Source organism: Ambystoma mexicanum, chromosome 13 (assembly GCF_040938575.1).
Source record: "Ambystoma mexicanum isolate Mex_15411 chromosome 13, UKY_AmexF1_1, whole genome shotgun sequence".
Taxonomy (NCBI): Eukaryota; Metazoa; Chordata; class Amphibia; order Caudata; family Ambystomatidae; genus Ambystoma; species Ambystoma mexicanum.
The window spans coordinates 113192928-113215363 of NC_090938.1; the positions used below are offsets into that span (position 1 = coordinate 113192928).

General features: G+C 53.5%; 1 protein-coding gene across 6 annotated transcripts in view; it reads right to left on the reverse strand.

Annotated features, from left to right (window-relative positions):
* Positions 1–22436, reverse strand: part of CSDE1 (cold shock domain containing E1) — a 1384522-nt gene that overhangs the window by 220353 nt on the left and 1141733 nt on the right. For all 6 annotated transcript variants that reach the window (XM_069633412.1, XM_069633411.1, XM_069633408.1 and 3 more), the window contains 2 exons: positions 21469–21659; positions 20391–20554 (listed from right to left, as the gene is read on the reverse strand). In XM_069633412.1, coding sequence (XP_069489513.1) covers positions 20391–20554; positions 21469–21659 — 355 coding nt within the window. The remainder of the gene's footprint in view (positions 1–20390; positions 20555–21468; positions 21660–22436) is intronic.

Genomic DNA, 22436 nt, shown 5'->3' on the forward strand with positions numbered 1-22436 from the left:
TGGAGATCTCCAGTGTGGGCGCCCCAACCTTCCAGGGAGGCGTCCGTCGTCACCGTCTCCTGGTACGCCGGCGTCTGAAAGTCCTTGCCCGCCATGAGGTGTGCTCGAACGCCCCACCACTGAATCGCCCGCCGGAACACCTCGTTGAGGGGGACCCTGTCTTCGAAGGTGCCCGTCGCCTGCATCCAACGGGCGTCGAGAAATTCTTGAAGGGGGCGCATCCGTAGTCTGCAGAGGCGCACCAGGTAGATGCAAGAGGACATCATCCCCAGGAGGTACTTGATGGACCTCACCCTTGCCACGTCCGTGGCTAGCAGGCGCTGCACTTTGCCTAGAATGGTCTTCGTCTGTTCTTCCGACGGGGCCGCCAGGCGCCTCACTGTATCGAGCTTCGCTCCCAGAAACAGGGCCACCTGCGACGGCACCAGGTGGGACTTCAGGTAGTTTATGGCGAATCCCAGGTCTGTGAGTAGCTGGACAGTCCTCGCGGTGTGTTCGACGGCGAGTTCCCTCGTCCTTGAGCAGATGAGCCAGTCGTCCAGGTAGGGGTAGACGTGAATCCCCTGCAGGCGCAGCCGCGCTGCCACTGGTGCTAGGCACTTGGTAAAGACCCTGGGGGCCGACTTCAATCCGAACGGCAGTGCTCTGAATTGGTAGTGGCGTCCCTGGACGACGATCCCGAGGAACTTTCGGTGACTTTTGAGGATGGGAACGTGGAAGTAAGCATCCTCCAGGTCCAACGACGATAGAAAGTCGCCTTCCTCCAGCTGTCCCAGTACGTGCTGGAGGGTGACCATCCTGAACTTTTGTGATCTGATGTATTTGTTCAAACGACGAAGGTCCTGGATGGGGCGCCGGCCGCACGTCTTCTTCCTGACGAGGAAGTACCTTGAGTACACCCCGGAGCCTCTTTGGGACAAGCTCGATGGCACCTTTCCTGAGCATCGCCCGTACTTCCAACAGCAGTTGCGGGACGTGATTTTCCTTCCTGGGCACAGGTGGAACGTGAGGGCACTTCAGGAATTCGATAGAGTGTCCTCTTGCCAGGGTATCCAGCACCCAACGGTCGGTGGAGATGGACTTCCACACGCCGACGAAATTCGTCAGCCGGCCTCCCACCGGGGTGCTTCGGTGGGGGCCCGAGACCACGGCCGGTTCAGTCCTGCTTGGAGGTGGAGGCCTTGCCGCCCTGGTCACCTTGCCGACGACGGCGAGGCGCTCCCTGCTTGCTGCGACCCCTGTAGGCCTCCTGAGACGAGGAGCGTGCCGCCTGGTGGTAGGACGAGCCACCGCTGGATCCCTTGGAGGCACCCTGTCTGCCTCCGGAACTCCGAAAGGGCCGTCGTTGCTGAAGGGCTCCTAGGGCGCGGGCCATCTCCGTGTCCGTTTTTATGGCTTGGAGGGATTCGTCCACAGCCTTCCCGAACAAGTTGCTGCCGTCGAACGGCATGTCCTGACGGAAGTCGGTCACCCGGAGCCAACCCCGTCGTCGTAGGCAAACACCGTTGCCCAGCTGGCGGAACCCGGTATCGGCAATATCGGTTGCCACCGTTATGGCGTGGTCCGACGCCACCTCGCCCTCTTGCAGTATTTCCAGGGCCTCGGACCTCTTGTCGTCCGGCAGGAAGTCCAATATGGGGGCCAGCTTAAACCAGAGAGCTCCCTGTCTTAACGGGCCACGATCGCCAGGGCGTTGGCCGCTTTGATCGTCGTCGTCGCCGCCGACGAAATGACCCGCCACCCCATGGCGTCCAACTTCTTTCCCTCGCCGTCCGGCGGGGAATTCGACGTTGAGGCTCCCGACCCCGCCGCTTTCTTCTTCGCCGCCGCCGAGACGACCGAGTCTGGCGTTGGCTGGGCCCTGAGGCACAGGGGAGCGGTTTCGGGGACCCGGTACTTCTTCTCGTACCGGTCCCGTTTGGCTGGTGCCGTGGAGGGGTTTTTGAGGACCGACAGGCCCTCCTCCCAGATGTCATCGATTAGGGGCACCGCGATGACCATCTTCCTCTTGGCCTCCCGGCGCTGATAGAGGAAACCTTCCTTTTTCTGCTCCTCCGGGCAGAGCTGGAACAATTCGGACGCCCTGGCGATCATGGCGTGGAATGAGCCAATCTCGTCGGGCGGCGAGGCCCGTGCGACAGGAGACCCGTTCCGTCGTCATCGAGCCCAATGCACCGTCATCTCCCGACTCGTGGGAGGACGAGGAGGGAACTGTAGGCCTTACGGGGGCGAGCGGAGGAGAGGGTTGGGTCCTCCGTCGTTTGTTCTGAGGACTTCCCGACGGGCCAGGTTGCGGGTCCCCTGGCCTGGGCCACGGGAATCTCGTCCTTATCTCAGAGCATAAGGACTGGATGGCAGACAAAATGGCCGCCGAGCCATCCTGAGGCCTAGGATCCGGCTGCGCCGGAAGGGAAGGCCGCTCTTCCTCGGTTATCTCCCGAGGATCTTCCTGACGGGATCGAACCTTCTCGAAAGTCGCACGTTGGACTTCGAGGTTCCTCACGGCCTCGGTCAGTTCCTCCTCCGAGGAGGACTTCGAGCTCGAGGAGGGCACCGTGCCCCCCCCCCCTCGCTTCTTCCATCATGGCGGCCACGACGATGGGCTGAAAAGAGGATTCCCTCCTTGGCGGCAGGGAAACTCTAGTCCCGGAGGCAGTCTCCGCCGGCTTGGCAAGAGTCGCCACGATAGCCTTGATAGAGGCCTTCGCCTGCTCGGTAGGGGCCTTCACCACCTTAGGTGCGTCCCGGGCCTTCTCCTTCGGGGAGGGGCGACGCCTCGCTCCCCCTTTTCCGAGATCGGACGGGGCTTCTCCCGAAGCTTACCCGGGGTCTCGGACTTTCTCTTCCCCGAACCTGAGCGTTGGCTCGTGGTTGACGGCGCCGGGGAAGGTGCGCCCTGCCTGGCGACCGAAGAGCCCGACCTTTCGGCGCTCCCGGAGCCAGCGGACTCGCGGCGCTTGGCCTGGTGTTGAGCCCCTGTCGCCAGGGTGCCCGCACAGGACTTAGAAGCCCGCTCGGACCCTTTCTTCTTCTCACCCGTCGAGCACTTCTCCAACCAGCTTGCGAGACGGGATCGACTGTCCCTCATGGTCCGCTCCGACAAGTTCTTGCAGAACTGACAGTCCTTCTCTACATGAGTCTTGTCCCCATGAAGACAGTAGAGGCATCGCGAATGTTCATCTTCCTTAAACACATTCTGCAGCCCGCATCCAGGGCAGCTGCGAAACAGCTTGGGTCCGGGCGACAAACTCGCATCCTGGGCCATCTCGAAGTAGGCCGCGAATCTTCTGGAATCCTCCAAGAAGTTGATTCGACGAATTCTTCACCCTTAAGGGTAGGAAAATCCTGCAACGGGTAGGCGTTAATGGGAGTAAACGGTGGAGCTTGAGGCTCCATTAACCGAAAAAAAGTGAAAATTCACCTGAAAAAGCGCGAAACACGCAGTAAAAGCTCGAGAGCTAAGCACGAGGACTCCCAACACTTGAAAGTGCGGTAAAAATCTGAAGATGGCTGCCAGAGGCGGGGCTTAGGTAGAGGGCAGTCATTGGCTGTGGTCAGTATGACTCAGAGATCAGTGATTGGTTACTACTACGAAAGACAGATCAGAAACTAAACTGATACTGATTTTTTCTTTAACGAGGATTCCCAGCCTGACGACGGGGAATATTCATGAGCATGTGAATCCATGCCAGACCCCATGCTGGAGAATGCCGATTAACTACTTGACGACGTTGCAGCCTGCACTACTAAACTCTCTGGGGTTGGATGCTTACTTAAGTATACAGGGTCTGAGGCCGACACTCTGTACTTTGCAGAGAACTTTTTATTTACAGCAGGGAGAAGCTCTGGTGTTTCCCAATTTGTAGCTATATTCCTCTGCAATGCTGCATGAAAAGGGACAATAGGGTCTTCTTGAGGCCCTTTATCTAAGATGTCTGTTAGGTCATCTTGTTGGAAAGAGGGTGCAGGTGTTCACCACCCCATAAATTTAATTCTTACCGTAAGTGATCTGTAAGACCTCTCTGCAAGTTCTCCAGGTTCTCGTCTGACAAAGTCAGCCTGTGGAGATATATCTTGTAAAGATTCTGAAAAATCTCTTAATCTAACTTCCTCAGATATTAGTTCCTCTTGAAGCGGAAACCTTGTAGTTTGTAAGCCAAAAGGCCTCTCATGATCAGAGTCGTCTCCTTCCTCATAGATGTAGGACAAAGCTCTGCAGTAGTCGGAGCGTGGGTAAGGAGTACACCCCATTTCAAGAGATGAGGGAGCAAAATTGGTTGAAACATTACAAGTTACTCACCATAGTGACTAACGTACTCTTAGTCCATAGTCCCGTTTCCTCCATACTTCATGGGAGTCCCTCGTGAGGGACAGGAGTCGGAACCTTTTTCACCAGAAAAATCTTCTTCCCCTTTAAATTTAGAGGCGCGGCCCTGGGTGCATGCGCTGCCCTGACTCCGCCCTCCAGCGCCACACCTCAGTCCCCAAAGACGCGTAGACAATAGATATACCATTGCCGAATGACACCAGATTATATGGGGGGGGGGGGTGGTGGGATGTATGGAGGAAAGGGGACTATGGACTAAGAGTACGTCAGTCACTATGGTGAGTAACTTATAATTACTCTTACGTCCCGTCCCCTTTCTTCCATACTGCATGGGCGATTACAACTGAATGTAGCCCCAGGATGGAGAGGAGACCCTCCTTAAGCAAACAGGTTCCGGAGAACCGCCTGTCCGGAAGCCCCATCTGACCTCGAGCCGGCATCCAAACAGAAATGCTTCCAGAAAGCCGATGGGGTGGCCCATGTCGCTGCACTGCCTAGGACCTGCCAGGGGACATGGCGATGAAAGGCGAAGGCCGTTGCCTTGGCCCTGACCGCGGGGGCATGCATATTCACCAGAAGGGGTCTATGCAGGCCCTCGTCTGCTTCATTGATGGGCGAGACTATCCAGCAGGAAATGGAGGCTTCGGAGGCCTGATAGCCTGGCGCCTCCAAAAGTGACGAATAGGGCATCTGACTTGCGGTAGCTCTTGGTCCTGTCCACGTAGAATTTGAGGGCCCGCCTTACATCTAGGCAGTGAAGAACTCTGAGGCTCGTCCTTTGGGTCCGCAAAGAATGTAGGAAGGACGATTTCCTCGTTTAAGTGAAAGGCTGATGGCACCTTGGGTAGAAATGCCGGATGGGTCCGCAGGAACACCTTAATCTTGTGACAGGTATTGTACGGCTCTGAGGCGGCTAGGGCCCGGATCTTGCTGACCCTGCGCGCCGATGTGAGGCCAACTAGCAGGGCTGTCTTGATGGTGGCCAGCCTGATGTTCGCGTATGCCGTAGGCTCAAATGGCTTGTGCGCGAGGGTGCCCAAGACTAGGTTCAAATCCCACACGGGGTGTAGCTTCCCGATGGGTGGGTAGAGTCTAGCGAGTCCGGCCAAATGTCTGACGATTGGGTTGGAGGAAAAGACCCCCTCCTCCGAATTCCTGTAGGCCCCAATGGCTGAGAGGAACCTGCGGCAGGTGTCCACCTGCACTCCAGAGTTGGAGAGGTGCGCTGAGAAGGATAGCACGTCGTCCAATGAAGCCAGCGGGTCGATATCCCTGGAGTGCACCCACTGGCAGAACCTGGTCCATTTACTTTTATACTGGGCTCTGGTAGCCTTGCTCCTAGCCCCCTGTATGATTTCCAGATTGGCTTGGGATAGGTTGAGGTGGCTGAGCATTGCTTGCTGAGGAACCACGCTGTGAGGGCCAGCTTCTGAGGGGCAGGGTGTACGACCTTGCCCCCTGCTGTTTCAGAAGATGTGCTGGGCCCATCAGGAGGTGGATTGGAGAGACTGCTGAGAGGCTGAGCAGCTCTGAGAACCATGGCCTGGCTGGCCACCACAAAGCCATCAGAATGACGCTGAGCTGGAGAGACTCCTTGAACTTGCAAAGCACTCTGTGAATCAGTGGAGTGGGCGGGAAGGCGTATGCGGACATGCCGGTCCACCAGATCCATAAGGCGTTGCCCAGGGAGCCTATCCCTGCCCGGAGGCGAACTGGGAGCACTTCTTTTTGGGCCTGGTGGCAAAGAGATCCACCTGGGGAGCCCCCATCTGTGGAAGATCTCCTGTGCAACAAGGACGTTCAGCTGCCACTCGTAGTTGTCCGCTCCCAACCTGGTGAGCCTGTACACTTCCAGGTTGGATTCCCCCGGAAGGTGGACAGCCATAAGGAAAATCTTGTTCTCCAAGGCCCATTCCCACAGGTTGATGGCCAGTCTGCACAGGGAAGGGGACCTGGTCCCCCCCCTTGCTTTTTGATGTAGTACATACTGGTCGAGTTGTCTGTCTGGATGAGAACAACCCTTCCCTTGAGACGTGGAGGAAGGCTCTGAGCGCTAACCAGATGGCGTTCAGTTCCAGCCAATTGATGAGGTATTCCTGTTCTTGACGGGTCCACGTGCCGTGGACTGAGGTCCTCCAGGGTAGCTCCCCAGCCCTCTAGGGAGGAGTCTGTGGTAATCTTCACCGGTGGGACGGGGGCCGGAAGGGCTTGCCCGTCCGCAGGTTGCAGACCCTGGACCACCATGTGAGGTCTGGGTGGAGAGAGAAATGGGGATCTTGATAAATTGAGCCCGAGAGCCCCTCTCCTGGTTCCCTGATGCTGCGAAGTGGAGTTGGATCCTCCTCCTCATGAGTCTTGTGTGGGGGACTGCCAACAGTACCGCTGCAAAAAGGCCCAGTAGATGCTGGTACCACCAAGCCGAAGTAGCGCCTCGGCTGAGGAAGTGGGACATGGCCTTCCTGATGGCCACGATCTTGACCTCCGAGGGGAAGACCCTCTCGGAGCGCGTGTTCCCAGATGAGGCCCAGGAAAGTCAACGACTGCGTGGGTTGCAGTTGTGACTTCTTGAGATTGAGCGAAAAGCCCAGGTCGTGTAGCGTGTTCATCAGTGCATGGGAGGAGTGGTGAACTGCATCTTGAGATGTAGCCCTGACGAGCGAGTCTAGGTAGGGGTATATATGGAGGCCCGGAGGAGGGCTGCCACCGCATTCATGAGTCTGGTAAAGACCCTGGGGGCCGAGTTGAGGCCAAAAGGGAGCACCTTATACTGAAAATGACAGCCCATGATCCTGAACCGGAGGAAAGAAAGATGGGGTTGCCAGATCAGGAAGTGCAGATAGGCGTCCTTCAGATCCAGGGAGCACATCCAGTCTCCCCTGCATGATGTATCTGCAATAAAAGCTGGCGTCACCATCTTGAACCTCTGGAGAGGTAATGAGAGGTTGAGGGTGGAAAGGTCCAGTACAACTCAGGCCCGGCTGGTTCTTTCGCTGAATGGCAAAGATCCTGGAGTAGAATCCCGATCCTCGCTGGGAGCCTGTGACTTCCTCCACGGCCTGGCTCAGGACAAGCAACCGAATCTCTGCCAAAAGAGTTGCTGTCCCAACTTGCGGGAGAGGAGGCGGCGAGGCAGGAATAGGTATATGGTACCTTGAGGATACTACTGACAGGATCCAGGGGTCGGCAAAGTTCCGTCGCCGAAAGTGTGCGTGAAGAGCAAACATTTCCCCCACTGGCAACATGTGGACCCGAGTGTGTCTGTCAAGACTTCTTACCCTCGGAGGCAGAGGAGAGGTCGGCGAGTGTTCCGGCTGTCTAGACCGCCGTTCCTGGAAGCTGCGGAAGCCTCCAAAGGAACAACCCTTATCCAAGCGTTGCTGAGACTGGGAGTACGCTTTGGGCGTGGTCTTTGTCAGAATGGATAAAGACTTAGCCGTCCGAGCTATTCTTCTTGTCCAGCTCTTCGTCTGTGCTGGAGTGAAAGAGGTCATTGCCCTCGGAGGGCAGGTCTAGAATACATTTCTGGACATCCGGGTTGAACTTGGTTGCCCGGAGCCAGGCCATCCTTCTCATGTCCGTGGCAATACAGATGGCACGTCCAGGGGTATCAATGTGTGCCAGAGTGGACTCCATGATCTCCTGAGCCACGAGCTTGGCTTCGGCTAGCCCCGCCTTGAAACATGATTGGCTGTGGATGGGGAGTTCCGTGAGGAAGTCAGCAATTTCACGCCATAATCTCTGGTTAGCGGCTGCCAGCATGGCGTCTGTTTGCCTGTCGCAGGTGCAAGGAAGCATTGGAATACAGCTTCTTACTGTTTGCCCCCAAGGTTTTCTTCTCCTTGCCTAACAGCAGCATTTATGACGAAGACGACTGAGGCTTGGAGTACAGTGATGCTGCAACGATCACCGAGGAGTGTGGCGGAGGATGGGAGGAGAGCAAGTGTATCCCCCTCCATCTGCCTATACTTGGCGTCCAGGCGGCGGTTAGGGCTGGACAGAATGGTGTTTGAGCCAACCCTTCTTGGCGAGAGACACCACGTCGGTCTGTAGTGGATATCCCAGTCTGGCAGACGCGCCTCGTGAGGACTTCGGCGAGGATGCCCTCTGCCAGCTGGTCTACCTGGGGCTGGGGTAGGCCCAGGTATTCTGCCAGGCCAGAGATCAGTTTGTGGAAGGCCATGGCTGATGAGGACGTGTCAGGATCCTCCTCCTCATCAGTATCCTGAGGGTCTGGGGGATCCTGTGGAAGAGTATCATCCTGAGTCAGAGGCTGGGGCAGAAGGCCGGAGTAAGAGGCTGGTATGGAACAGACTGCGGAGTAGGCTGAGGAGGCGGCTGCGTCGGAACCATAGGCGTCGGCGGAGTCGTCTTTGGTGCCGCTAGCATAGCAAGAAGGACCCCCCCCCCGACTGCGTCCTTGATAGCCCCCAAATCTGGAGACTTCATGAGGCCGAGGAACCTCTCAAAGATCTGGTCTTCGCCGACCCTGTACATACGGACGCAAGGGAAAACAGCCTTGCGCATAAGACCGTAGGCCACTTATCTGGTTGATGCCAGTCCCACCTCGATACTCTTTCTTTGCCGAAGTCCTGCAGAGGCGAACGGGTGTCCTTTTCTGGCACATCGGCTATTTTGTTGAGCTGCCTACCACGTGGCTACTACATGTTGCTCGGCTCGTTGGTGCGAGCCTCTGCCAAGTCTGTGTGAGCGGCGTACATGTCTGTGCCTGGTAGGTGTATCCACCTCAACCCGGGGGTCTTTAGAGCTGCGTTCAGGCGCCCCCTCGGACGTGCTGCCAGTAACAGGGTGTAGCCGCTCAGCCATGATGCTGGTACAACCACGGAGCCCCTCAGGCGCAAGCCCAGTAATAGAGCCCAACAGCCCCTCAACCTTGGCACCGGGAGGATCAGAGGACACCTCAGCCCGGTAGCTGTAACAGCCTTAGTGCGTGTGTTGGTATAAGGACCAGACCGGTCCCTCCCGCGTAGGAGAGTCCCTGATAAGGAGTCTCCCTTGCGAGGTGCGGATGAAAATATAGGCCCTACCTCAGGGCCTGGATCCATGTTTCACAAAACTCTCGAGATCCTCAGAACGAGACCGCTGAAAGAGCTCCCTCCACCTGGCTAGTCTGTTCTTCAGCACTTTCAAAGACAGCCAGCCGCACGCCGAACAGGCTTGCCAACCGTGGTCTGGGCAACGGTAATGTAGGCAGAGGGTGTGGGGGTCTAAAGTTGCGCAGGGCCCGTTGCAGGATGGGCACCTCCTGAACCCTGTTGAAGTTGACATGCGCCGGGGAGGAGCTGTGGAGTCTGAGGACCGAGTACCTATTGAAAAAAGAAAAGAAGAAATGGAGGAAGAATCTGCGCTTGGAATACATGGCCGAAACCAAACCCAGGCGCGCTGGTGAATTTGGCCCGTTCCCGTCACTGCGGAGAAGACGACCGAGGTGTGCCTTCGGAGTGAAGGCAGTGCATGCTTCCAAAGCCACGCCACTAAATTTAGAGGGGAAGAAAGTTTTTCTGGTGAAAAAGGTCCCGTCTCCCGTCCCTCGTGAGGGACGCCCATGCAGTATGAATAAAGGAGACGGGACGTATGAGTATGCATGAGAAATGGTTGTAGTTGTCAATGTAGACGTCAAAGGTCTCGACAAACGGCACCGATGTACTCTAGTATGGTCTCGATGTCGAGAGAATCGGGAATCTACTCGTTGTCGATATGAGACGCCACTCGACGTCTTTGAAGGATCCTTCGATGCCCTGAGTACCGATGGTGCGGTTGGGACATGAGGCTTCCAAGGCCTCCCTCATCAGCGTCGACGACGGTGTCGATGACAGGCTTATGAGTCGAAGTCACCTTCAACGGTGGCTTCGATGACGCAGTTTTGTGCGAAGGGTCCTTGTTATTACTCGAGGGTTCATGAAGCTCTCGAGGGTTTTTAATTGCCGAGGTCGACTCACAGCATTTTTCTTTTTCGGGTCTTTCGCCCAGGGTATCGCCTCTAGGCATCGTCGAGGGGGACAAGGCCACGTTCTCGAAGACCCTTAGCATTTATTTTGCGAAATCCTCCCACTTAACTTGAGAGCTGTTTTTAGTGGAGCAGGTGACCCTTTCTGGAGAGTTATAACATGAAGAGGAAGATGATCTATGACACCTCTTAGTATGTCTCGATCTAGATGAGTGGTGAGAACCACTTCGAGATCTCAAGCGGGAATGTTTTCTCCTATGACGAGGAGACGAATGTCTCGGCCGAGAACAATTTCGAAGGGGTAGAGGATTTAACAGTCCTTCCTTTTTCCAACTTTTCCCTACGCTCCCTCAAGCCTTTCGCCGTCAGGGACATACACTCCTCACATTCCGAACACTGGTGCTCTGAGCCCAGGTACCAGAGGCAGATCCTGTGAGGATCTGTTAACGACATCTTTTTTCCACAATCCTGACTTTAAGCCGGATCGTGGCGTTGATGAAGCGGACTAAGATTCCATTGTAGTAATTGAAACTTTTTCAAGGAAATCAACTTTTTTTGAAGATTTTACTGATAAACCGATCATTGCGTCTCCGAGGCTTACGAAGCACGGAAAAACTGAACTGAGCAACGCCCTCTACTGTGGAAAAATGTTTCCGAGGCCAGCAAGCTGGAAGAGGATTTATCAAAGATAAGGAATATGTGGGATGTGTTGTTCCTGTTGGGCCACCAGTGGTATTCGCAAACACTTCTGTTGAAATTCCAAAGTGTGTCCGTGGGCGAGAGCATCCAGCACCCATTGATCAGTTGAGATGGGCTTGTGGGGGACCAACGTCTTGGCCGGTTCAGTTCTGCTTGGAGGTCGGGAGCGCCCGCAGAAACCCTTTAAGGACCTGCTAGACTTCGGACAGTAGTTGTTGCAGAGTGCCCAAGGCACGGGCCGTCTGTGTCAGTCTTTATGGCCTGGAGGGATTCATAGACTGCCTTCCCGAACAGGTCATCTCCAAACGGCATGTCCACGACCCTCAACTGCACCTTCTGTCGAAAGTTGGTGGCTTGAGCCAGCCACGACGTAGAAGGCAAACCCAGCTTCGCATCTGGCGGAACCCCGTGTCCACAATGTCAAGGGCCACTGATGGCGTAGTCTGACGCCACCTCACCTTCCTGGAGGATCTCCGCAGCTTTGATCAGTTTGTCATCGGGGAGGAAATCCAGGAGTAGAGTCATCTTGTATCAAAGCTCCCCATCATATCTGACCATGATCGCTAAAGCGTTGGCCGCGATGACCATCGCAGAGTAGATGACCTTAATACCCATGGAATCCAATTTCTTCCCCTTGTTGTCAGGAGGTGCAGATGAAGACAAATTAGACTATTTCTTCATGGTGGCCGCCGAGACCAGAGTGTGGCGACAGCTGAGACTGTAGAAACTTGGGCGCAGACTCCGGCACACGGTACTTCTTTTCAAGTCAGTCTCTCTTCGCTGGGGCTGAGGCGGGGTTGGCTCAGTAGAGCCAACCACTCATCCCAAACGTCGTCCAAGAGCGGGACGGACAGAATGGTCTTCCTCTTCTCCTTCCGACACTGGTACAGGAAGCTCTCCCTTTTCTCCTTCAGGGTGAGTTGGAAAAGCTCAGACGCCCATCGATCATGGAATGAAAGGATCCCATTTCGTCCAGTGGAGAAGTGGGTCTCCCATCCCTGCGTCGTCATCCACATCCGTTGTCGCCGTGTCCGTCCCCCTAGGGTGGGGAGAGCAAGGACAGTTGGAATGGAGGTGTAGGATGTCTCTTCTCTGCTGGCGTTTGCCCCGGTGTCAACAGGTAGATACTGGAGGTGCCGCCGGTGGCGGCATCAGAATCCTCCTCTGAATATACGACACCAGCGTGTGGAGGGTCAAGAGGATATCCTGCGATATTTGCAGGATTAACGAGTGAAGCCCACCTTTGGCTCCAACGTGTCTGGCAGGTGACGGAAGTGAGGGAGGGAGGTGCCCGAAACTCCCTGAACTTAGTCTCCTTGGTTACAGGAATGCACCCAAGGGTGATTGGCTGGAGGGCTGTCCTTGGAGGACAGCCACCCTTTTGTGTGATTGACATCTAGGCTGGAATGAATGGAAGAAACCTGCATAAAAAGGTGAGGCTTTTTGGCTTAGAGGACAGTCGACCACAGGGCGAAGGAATCCAAAGAGGAACTTGGAAGAGACGCTTGCTGCAACTCCTGGACCATTGGTTTGCATGGTGAAGCCCCGCTGCTGTGCTGAAGCTCCGAATTGGCCTCAACTAGAGAAGTCCTGCAAGGACGACTTCTCCCCTTGGGTTGGTGGGACCAACCCCAAAGTGAACTCATCTGGACATCCTCTCGAAGCTGGGTGTACTGCTGCTGCAGGAAACAGTGCCATGGAGAGGAACACCAAATCTAGTGGATCGCTTTCAAGTCGACCGGAGCGCCAGGAAGATCCTCTGGACTTCCCTGAAGCAGGACTGACCAAGCCTAAGCCATCTCAACAGAGTGCTGGACCACAGATGCGAGGAAAGTCTGAAGTGGTAACCGCAGCGTTGCCATTTGCTGTCAGACGCGAGGAGCTGAAACACCGAAGACCAGCTGAATTGAAGTTTGCCTATTGCTGCCGCCGACCGTTCCGTTGCAGGAGTCCCCAGAAGTCCTCCATCTTTCTGCAGAGCCACACAGGAACAGAAGCCAGCTGGAACCATTTCTTCTAACCAAATGTACTGTAAAGTATAAGATAACTTACCTCTTGTGGTATAGCCTTACTTGTTCTCAGTTGAGAATTTTCTTGGGTTAACCTTGCAGTGTTGCTTGCTTCTTTGCCCCTCACAAGCCTCCCAGCTTGTGACCCTTCAACTCAATCTCATTTCTACAAACCTTTCTAAAACATTGTGCAAGACTTTTACTTAACTGCAAAGAAGATATCCAGCTCCCCTGGACTTTGTTCAACTAACACGGACTGTCCTGGCTCCCTGAGAGACTTCTACCTCTGACTTTGTGCTTTTGCCTTTCCCCCAGGAAAGGGTTAATTTACTTTGCATTAGAGTGTTTTAAGAGTACTTATCAGTTTATGAATTATTTGTTAACCTTTGTTTTATTCCCCCATCTAACCATTTTCACCCAAACTCAGTATTGCTCTAAATGTACCAGTGATAAATCAATGTCCACAGTGTCCTAGATTGTTAAGTCACCAGAGGCTGTAGGAAGTGTCTGTGTGCCATCCCCAATGGGTATCTGATTTAGAGAAACAAAGTGTGTTTTGAAGTTTATTATAATTGTTACATATTTTACTCCTTCTGAAGAAGGCTTATATAACTGTTAAATTGAATGTAAGTGTTTATTTGAATAACTGTCACTGTAAAACTTTGTTATAACCCTACTGTTCACGTTGAACCCCTCTTGAGATAAGCCTGGGTGCTCAGCCACACTACCAATCTGTGTAGTACAGACCTATACCAAAGGTTGGGTTCCTATTGCCAGGAGGTCAAGGTTGCTGTAGTCTTCCAAAGGATACTGCACACAATCTTGCCTAACACCTTCTCTCCCTCTGCACGTTCAGAAAGCTCACAAGGCCCAACAGGTCCGCCTCTATCGTTCATTGTTGTATTTGTTCTTCATTCCCATGTCCCCTTCCTGTTGCCCTGTGGGCACTTTGAAACACAATTTACTTGTTGTATAAGCGCCGAACAAATGCACAATAAACTCAAAATAAATAAAATCTAGATGTATAATCACCAGAATGGGATTCCTTTCGGACTGGGCACCTTAGGTTTGACCCAATACCGTACAGTAAAAAAAGTTGCAAAGGTAGGGGAACTTTAGAGGACGCCCCTCTAGCCACCATACAAAGTCCATGATCCAGAAAAATAAAGGGAAAAAACCAAACAGTGGAGCAGCCGGAGAATCCCCAAATATATTAACCCAATAAGGAACAAGTTACTTACCTGTAATTGTTCTCCAGCATGGGTCTGGCATGGATTCACATGCTCAAGAATATTCCCGTCGTCAGGCTGGGAATCCTCAGTAAAAAAAAAAATTAGTATCAGTTTTGTTTCTGATCTGTCTTTCTTAGTAGTAACCAATCACTGATCTCTGGGTCATACTGCCCCCAGCCAATGACTGCCCTCTCCCTAAGCCCCGCCTCTGGCAGCCATCCTCAGATTTGGTAGCACGCCAAGTGGCAGAATGACCAAGTGAAGAGCCGCAGAGGGGTAGGTGGGAGGGTTAGCATGTGAATCCATGCCAGAGCCATGCTGGAGAACAGTTACAGGTAAGTAACTTGTTCCTTCTCCAGCATGGGGTCTGGCATGGATTCACATGCTGATGAATAAAAGAATATATAGCAGTATACACATGCACAACTACGTGAGGTGGCAACAGGCTCCACATTAAGCAATACAACAACTCAACATTAAGCATCTCTTACCTCCTCACCAGGCTTACCTTAAGCGAACAGGTTGCGCAGCAATGCTTGGCTGACCCTGGACTCCTCCCTGGAGTCCCGATCGACGCAGTAGAATCTTGTGAAGGTGTGCTTCGACCTCCACGTAGCAGCGCTGCAGATGTCCAGCAGGGGCACACCAGACAGGAGCGCCGTGGTAGCAGCGATCGCTCTGGTCGAATGGGCTCTCGGACAGCCGGGCAGCAGTCGGTTTGCCAACCGGTGACAATGCATGATGCAGCCGGAGAGCCATCTGGAAATGCAAGTCTTCGAGAGAGCCTTCCCTTGATTCACAGTCCCAAAGTTCACAAACAGCTGTGACGTCTTTCGAAAACTCTTCATGCGGTCCACGTAGAACTTCAGTGCTCTAGCTACATCCAGCGAGTGCAAAGTCCTATCGGCCGGCGACGAAGGCAACTGGAAGAAAACTGGCAACACCAAGGGCTCGTTGAGGTGGAAGTCCGACCGCACCTTGGGCATGAAGGAGGGGTGCGTCCTCAGCACCACCCTCGTGTCATGAAAAGTCAAGTATGGAGGCTTGCAAGATAGGGCCCGAATCTCTCCCACTCGTCGTGCAGAGGCGATGGCCACGAGGAATGCTGTCTTCCATGACAGGAACTTCAAAGGCGCCAAATGCATAGGCTAGAATGGGGCTCCCATGAGCCTGGTCAGCAACACATTAAGCTCCCATGCCGGGGCAGGGGCCTTCACTGGCAGGAATGATCGGAATAGTCCCTTCATAAATTCCTTTACCAGGCGATGAGACCACAAGGACGCCCGTTCCCGTAGTCCTGGTATATCGGGAGATGGCAGTCAGATGTATTTTATGGAGGTGTGAGCCAGTCCAGCTTTGGCCAGCGACGGTAGGTACCGTAGCACTTGAGGGGCCGTAATCCGCAGAGGATTAATCTTCTGTGCACAGCACCAGACAGAGAAACTCTTCCATTTATGACCGTAACACTTGAGAGTTGAGGACGCCCTGGCCTTTGCAAGAACCTCTCTGCAATCAGCCGGGATATCGTACCCTCCAAACTCTAGTGCTGCAGGAGCCAGGCCTGCAAGTTCAGCGACTGTGGGTCGTGGTGTAGAATGGCGCCTCTTTCTCTGGAGAGAAGATCCGCGTCCGCCGGCAGCCTGACTGGCGGGGACGTTGACAAGTCCAGAAGGTCTGGGCACCAGACCTGCCTCATCCTGCACCTGGACTTCTTGAGCTGGCTGATGAGGCGGAGCAGCAACGCAATGGAGGGAACGCGTATAGAAACAGGCCGTCCCAAGGGAACGAGAAAGCATCACCCATGCCCCTCGGCTGTGGGAACCTGCTGGTGAACCTCTGGCACTTGGAGTTCATCGCCGTCGCGAACAGGTTGATCTGGGGTTTGCCTCATCGTTTGAAGAGTCGATCCACTTGATCCTGGCGCAGTTCCCACTCGTGGCACGAGCGCAGCTCCCCGAGTGAGTCTGCGATGGTGTTTTTTATTTTTATTCCTGGGAACTAGAAACATCCACTGGGCGACGGCCCAGTGCCACAGATCCTGGGCCTCCTTGGATAGGGCTGGGGATCTGGTGCCCCCTGCTTCCGTATGTAGAACATTGTGGTGGTGTTGTCAGTGAAGATCTTCACCACTTTGTCCTTGAGGGACGGGAGGAACGACTTGAGCTTCCAGAACACTGCACGGTGCTCCAAGATGTTGATGTGAAGAGATCTCTCCTCCGGGAGCCAAAGGCCTCTTGCGTGGAGATCTCCGGTGTGGGTCCCCCAACCCTCCAGAGGCGTCCGTAGTCACCGTCTCCTGAAACGCCGGGGTTTGAAAGTCCGTGCCCGTCGTGAGGTGAGCCCAGGTGCCCCACCATAGGATCGCCCGACGGAACTCCTCGTCGAGGGGGATCCTGTCCTCGAAGCAGCCCCTCGCCTGAAACCAGCGGGCATCGAGGAACTCCTGTAGCGTACGCATCCGAAGTCTGCAAAGGGGTACAAGGTAGATGCATGAGGACATCATCCCGAGAAGGGACTTGATGGACCTCACCCTGGCCACGTCCGTGGCTAACAGGCGCCGTACCTTGCCCAGGATGGTCTTGGTCCTCTCCTCCGAAGGGGAGGCCAATTGCTCCACTGTATCGAGCTTCGCCCCCAAAAACAGTGCTACTTGCGATGGAACCAGGTGAGAATTTGGGTAGATGGAGAACCCCAGCTCTGAACAACTGGACGGTCCTCGCCGTATGATTGACGGCGAGTTCCCTTGACCTTGCCCGGTTTAGCCAGTCGTCCTGGTAGGGGTAGACGTGGATCCCCTGCAGGCGCAGCCGCGCCACCACTGGTACCAGGCACTTGGTGAAAACCCTGGGTGCCGAATTTAATCCGACCTGTAGGGCTCTGAATTGGTAGTGGCGTCCTTGAACCACGAACCTGAGGAACTTCCACATCCCCATTCTAAAAAGGCACAGGAAGTAAGCATCCTCCAGGTCCGACGACGATAGGAAGTCGCCTTCCTCCAGCTGTCCCAACCCGGGGAAGTCCCCATCCTCCAGCTGTCCCATCACGTGCTGGAGGGTGACCATCCTGAATTTCTGCGCCTTGATGTATTTGTTTAACCGACGCAGGTCTAGGATGGGGCGCCAACCGCCTGTCTTCTTTCTGACGAGGAAGTACCTTGAGTATACTCCGGAGCCTCCTGGGGATGAGCTCGATGGCACCTTTCTTGAGCATCGCCTTTACTTCCAACAGCAGTTGAGGGACGTGATACTCCTTCCTGGCCACGGGAGGAATGCGACAGCACTTCTTTAGTAATTCCAGCGAGTGCCCGTTGGCCAGGGTGTCCAACACCCAACGATCGGTGGAAATGAACTCCCACACCCTGACGAACTTCGTGAGTCGGCCTCCCACTGGGGTGCTTCGGTGGGGGCAGACAACCCGGCCGGGTCAGTCTTGCTTGGAAGCAGCCTTGCCGCTGACGGCGGGAACCCCCTTGCTTGCCGCGACCTCTGTAGGCCTCCTGGGAAGAGGAGCAGGCCGCCTGGCGGTAGGTGGAGGAGCCACCGCTGGATCCTTTGGAGGCACCCTGTCTGCCTCCAGGGCTCCGAAAGGGCCGTCGCTGCTGAAGCACCCCAAGGGCCCGGGCCGTCTCCGAGTCGGTCTTGATGGCCTGTAGAGACTCATCCACCGCCTTACCGAAGAGGTTGTTGCCGTTGAACGGCATGTCCAACACTCTGGTCTGGACGTCCTGGCGAAAGTGTCGCCTTGAGCCATCCTCGTCGGAGGCAAACTCTGTTGCCCAGTTGGCGAAATCCGGTATCAGCAATGTCCGTTGCCACCGTAATGGCGTGATCCGACGCCACCTCGCCCTCCTGCAGAATTTCTAGGGCCTCCGCCCTTTTGTCATCAGGCAGGAAATCTAGCAGGGGAGTCATCTTGAACCAGAGCTCCTTGTCGTAGCGGGCCACGTTCGCTAAGGCATTGGCCGCCTGAATCGTCGTTGCCACCAAGATGACTTGTCATCCCATAGAGTCCAACTTCTTACCCTCGCTGTCCGGTGGGGAAGTGGAAGTTTAAGCCGCCGCGGCCGCTGCCTTAGCCGCTGCCGAGACGACCAAGTCCAGCGTGGGCTGGGCCCTGAGGCACAAGGGGGCGGCATCAGGGACTCTGTACTTCTTCTCTTACCTGTCCCTCTTGGCGGGTGTTGTGGCAGGGTTCTTGAGGACAGCAAGCCGCTAGTCCCAGATGTCATCAAGTAAAGGCACCGCGAGGACCGTCTTCCTCTTAGCCTCTCGTCGTTGGTACAGAAACCCCTCCTTTTTCTGTTCTTCAGGGCAGAGCTGGAAGAGCTCGGATGCTCTGGTTATGACGTGGAAAGAGCCAACCTCGTTGGCTGGAGATGCCGGCAAAGGGGTATTGGGGGGGGGGGTGACGACAGGATGTCTGCTGCGTCATCTCCGTCATCGTCCGTCACCGTATCCGTCGCCATATCCTCTCCCGGCGAGGGGGATGAGGGGTCCACCGGTCTCGGAGGCACGAAGGGCGGAGCGGGGTGGACTCTCCTCCGCTTGTTTGGAGGGCTTCCCGACGGGCCTGGTTCTGGCTCCTCCGTCGGGGTGCGTGGTAATCTCGTCCTTATCTCGGTACATAAGGATTGGATTGCCAACAAAATGGCCGCAGAGCTATCCTGGGGCTCGGCAATGGCTGCGACGAACGGGATGGCCGCTCCACTGGGCCCCGTTAGTCGTCGTTGCTATCTTCGATCACGTCAGCAGGGACCGTCCTCTGGGATCAAACCTTCTCGAACCTCTCGTTGAGGTTTATGAAGCTCTCGTTGAGGCCTATGGACCTTTCATTGAGGCCCTTCTCGGTCTCCACCAGTACCTCCTCAAAGGCTGATTCCGAGTCTGTAACGGCCACCGCCCCCCTCTTTTTCAGCCGGGCTTCACGGGGGTCTTAGCGATGGACTGGAAAGAGGATTCCCTCCACGGCGGCAGGGATACTCTGGGCCCAGAGGCCGTTTCCATTGGCATAGTCTCAGCCGGCTCCGCCAGGGTCGCAGCGACCATTTCGGTAGAAGCCTTAGCTGGGTGGATCAAGGCCCTCACCACCTTAGGTGCGTCCTGGGGTTTCGCCTTTGGGAAGGGGGGGTAAAAACGCCTTGCTCTCCCTTCGAGAACGACCGGGTCCGCTCCAGCGGCCTACCCGGGTTCTCGGACTTCCTCTTCCCCGAATCAGAGCGCTGGCTCTTGGCCGAACGTGCTGGGGAAGTAGCGCCCTGCTTGGCAACGGAAGCGCCCGACCTTTCGGCGCTCCCGGAGCCCGCAGACTTGCGGTGCTTGGCCTTCTGTTGGGCCCCCGTCGCCGGGGCGCCCTCAAAGGACTTAGAAGCCCGCTCAGACTTCTTCGCCTTCTCACTTGCTGTGCTCTTCTCCAGGCAAGGCGGGAACGACGATCTTGTTTGGTCCGTTCCGAAAGGTTCTTGCAGAACGCACAGTCCTCCACGTGCGTCTTGTCCCCATGGAGGCAGTAGAGACATCGCGAATGCTTGTCCTCCTTGAAAACATTATATAATCTGCATCCAGGGCAGTTCTTGAACAGCTTGGATCCGGGTATCGAGCTCCCTTTGTCCTGGGCCATGTCCGTTGAGGTAGTTCGCAGATCTTCCGGAATCCTCCAAGAAGTGTAAACTCGATGAAAACTTCACCCTTGAGGTTGAGGGGCGTAGAAGAATTCCGATAACGGGGACCCGTTTCGGAAGTAGAAACGGTGGAGCTTGAGGCTCGATTAAACCGAAAAAATGAGAAATTCTCCTGAAAAAACGTGAAAACGAAGTAAAAAAACTCTAGAGCTAAACACGAGGACTCCCAACACTTGAGCGTGCGGTAAAAATCTGAGGATGGCTGCCAGAGGCGGGGCTTAGGGAGAGGGCAGTCATTGGCTGGGGGCAGTATGACCCAGAGATCAGTGATTGGTTACTACTAAGAAAGACAGATCAGAAACGAAACTGATATTGATTTTTTCTTTACCGAGGAATCCCAGCCTGACGGGGAATATTCATGAGCATGTGAATCCATGCCAGACCCCATGCTGGAGAAATGATCTCTGTCTCGGGCCAAGTGTTAACATTTTATACCAATCTATATACAGCAATTAAACAAAAAATAGTCTAAATATCTTACCATACACGCCAAACATTACAGGCACTACATTTTCCAGTACGTTGATTGAGGATTACTGAAAACTCTACTTCATCCCCAGCCTGCAGTTCAATACCATCCTGGACTTCTTTAACATGGAAAAATAGTTTTTTGTTGTCACCCACTTCATAGTTAATGAAGCCAAACTGGGGTTAAAGAAAGAAACAGAAAGAAGCGTCTTTACATTTGCATGTTCGCATAAAAAAAACTTTAAAATACTTTCCCACTGCTAAAACATACAATACAATCCGCAAAGTACACAAAATAAATCTCACAGCAACATAATTGTAGATAAGGCATCTGGGATTTTTTTTTTTATAATACTAGGCACAGTCTGAAGTACAAAATGTTTACATGTATGGCGTTACCCTGCATCAAGGTCTTTCCACTTATCTAGATTTGAAACTTGCAGATGACATTTTCAACTGGATGCATTAAAATGTAGACTGTTACAATTACACCAACTGGCATTTTAAATCAAGAGTACATCATAATATTTAAAGTCATACTCTATTTTTGTTAAAAGTATCAAGTACCAGAACTAAAAGGATATTGAGGCAAAAATTTAGCAATTTGGCATGAAGTTGCTAAAACCGAAGGCACGTGGCAGATAATCGCTTGTGGCAATAATGTCCCGGGTTCTAGGATGTTTGAAAAATATAGGATGCAAATAAGGGGAGAAATGGAAAGCAAGTGCTGATTTGAAAACAAGGCAAGTCTATTCGCCCAATTTTGTAGCCAATTGCAGAGGCCTCAGGTTCAGCGCTACAAGAAGCAACTGGCACATCTGTGCACAAGTTGACGTGTCACAGGAGAATTATGGGAGGTTAGCAGAGAGGAGACCAATATTGGATTGGTTCATACATTTTACAAAATTATAACTTCATTAAAATGACCACATGTGTACCTAGTCAATGTCATCTAATTGAGTTAAGTAGCATATAACCAAGACGGACAGGGGTACAGCCATATGATATAAAATCTGCAAGTGAGAAGATTAAAGAAATCCATTAGGTGTTTGAGAATCATATGACAACATATTTAAGATTGGTTTACTGACCTGATCTTTCACACATTCCACAGTACCTCTGCGAAGAGGCTCAATGTTACAAGCCATGGTCTGTTTATTCTGACCAAAGACACCAAGTTGGAACTTCACAGTTTCTCCTTTCTGAAGACAATCTGATTTATTTGACATCCCAACTATACCAAACGGAAATACTTGACCAACCATGTTCACTAGCACAGGAGCTAGAAAGAAGGAAAGCAGGTTTATAGACACTAGTCTGAAAAAGGTTATGCATAATGACATTACTAACTAGGGATGAACCCATTTTATATTGTCACAGTTAAACGGTGAAGGTTTCTCAAACATGCAACTCCAACATGCTATTTGCAATCATGAATCTTCCATAGGTTTCAGAGATGTTCTCCAATGTCCATGTACATAGAGGTACTTACTGTTAGTTAAGAATTTAACTTGAGTGCTGAATTTAATTTATTTGGATTTCTATAGCGCCTAGCGGCCCGTAGGCATTGTGGTGCCGTTACAGTATATTCACTTATTGCATGTTATGACATCTGTTACAAGTATGTTCACTTGGAGCCTGTTATGACAGTGTTGAAGCTGTTCCGAGGTTACAGAGGAACAGTGTTAGAGGCAGTACAGTGGTAGACTGTTTAATTAAAAAGCTTAGTTTTTAGTGCTTTTCTAAATGTTGAGGAATTCTTCTTTTCTTAGTTTGAGCGGAAGCTCGCTCCAAGCTTTGGGAGTTAGTACTTCAAAGCTGATTCCGCCAGCTTTTGCTCTGTTGAATGAAGGGATTGAGAGTAGGTGAGAATACTGGTCCCGTTTAGGTCTGTGGGCAGGGGCCTGGTGCATTTCTCAGCTAGGTAGGCTGGTCTGAGCAAGGCGATTGTGACGGCCTTAAAAGTGATGCGTTCTTTGATTGGGAGTCAGTGAGTGTCTTTCCTTGCCTGCGAGATGTGCTCTCTCCTCGAGATATTGAGTGCAGCTCTGAGGGCGCT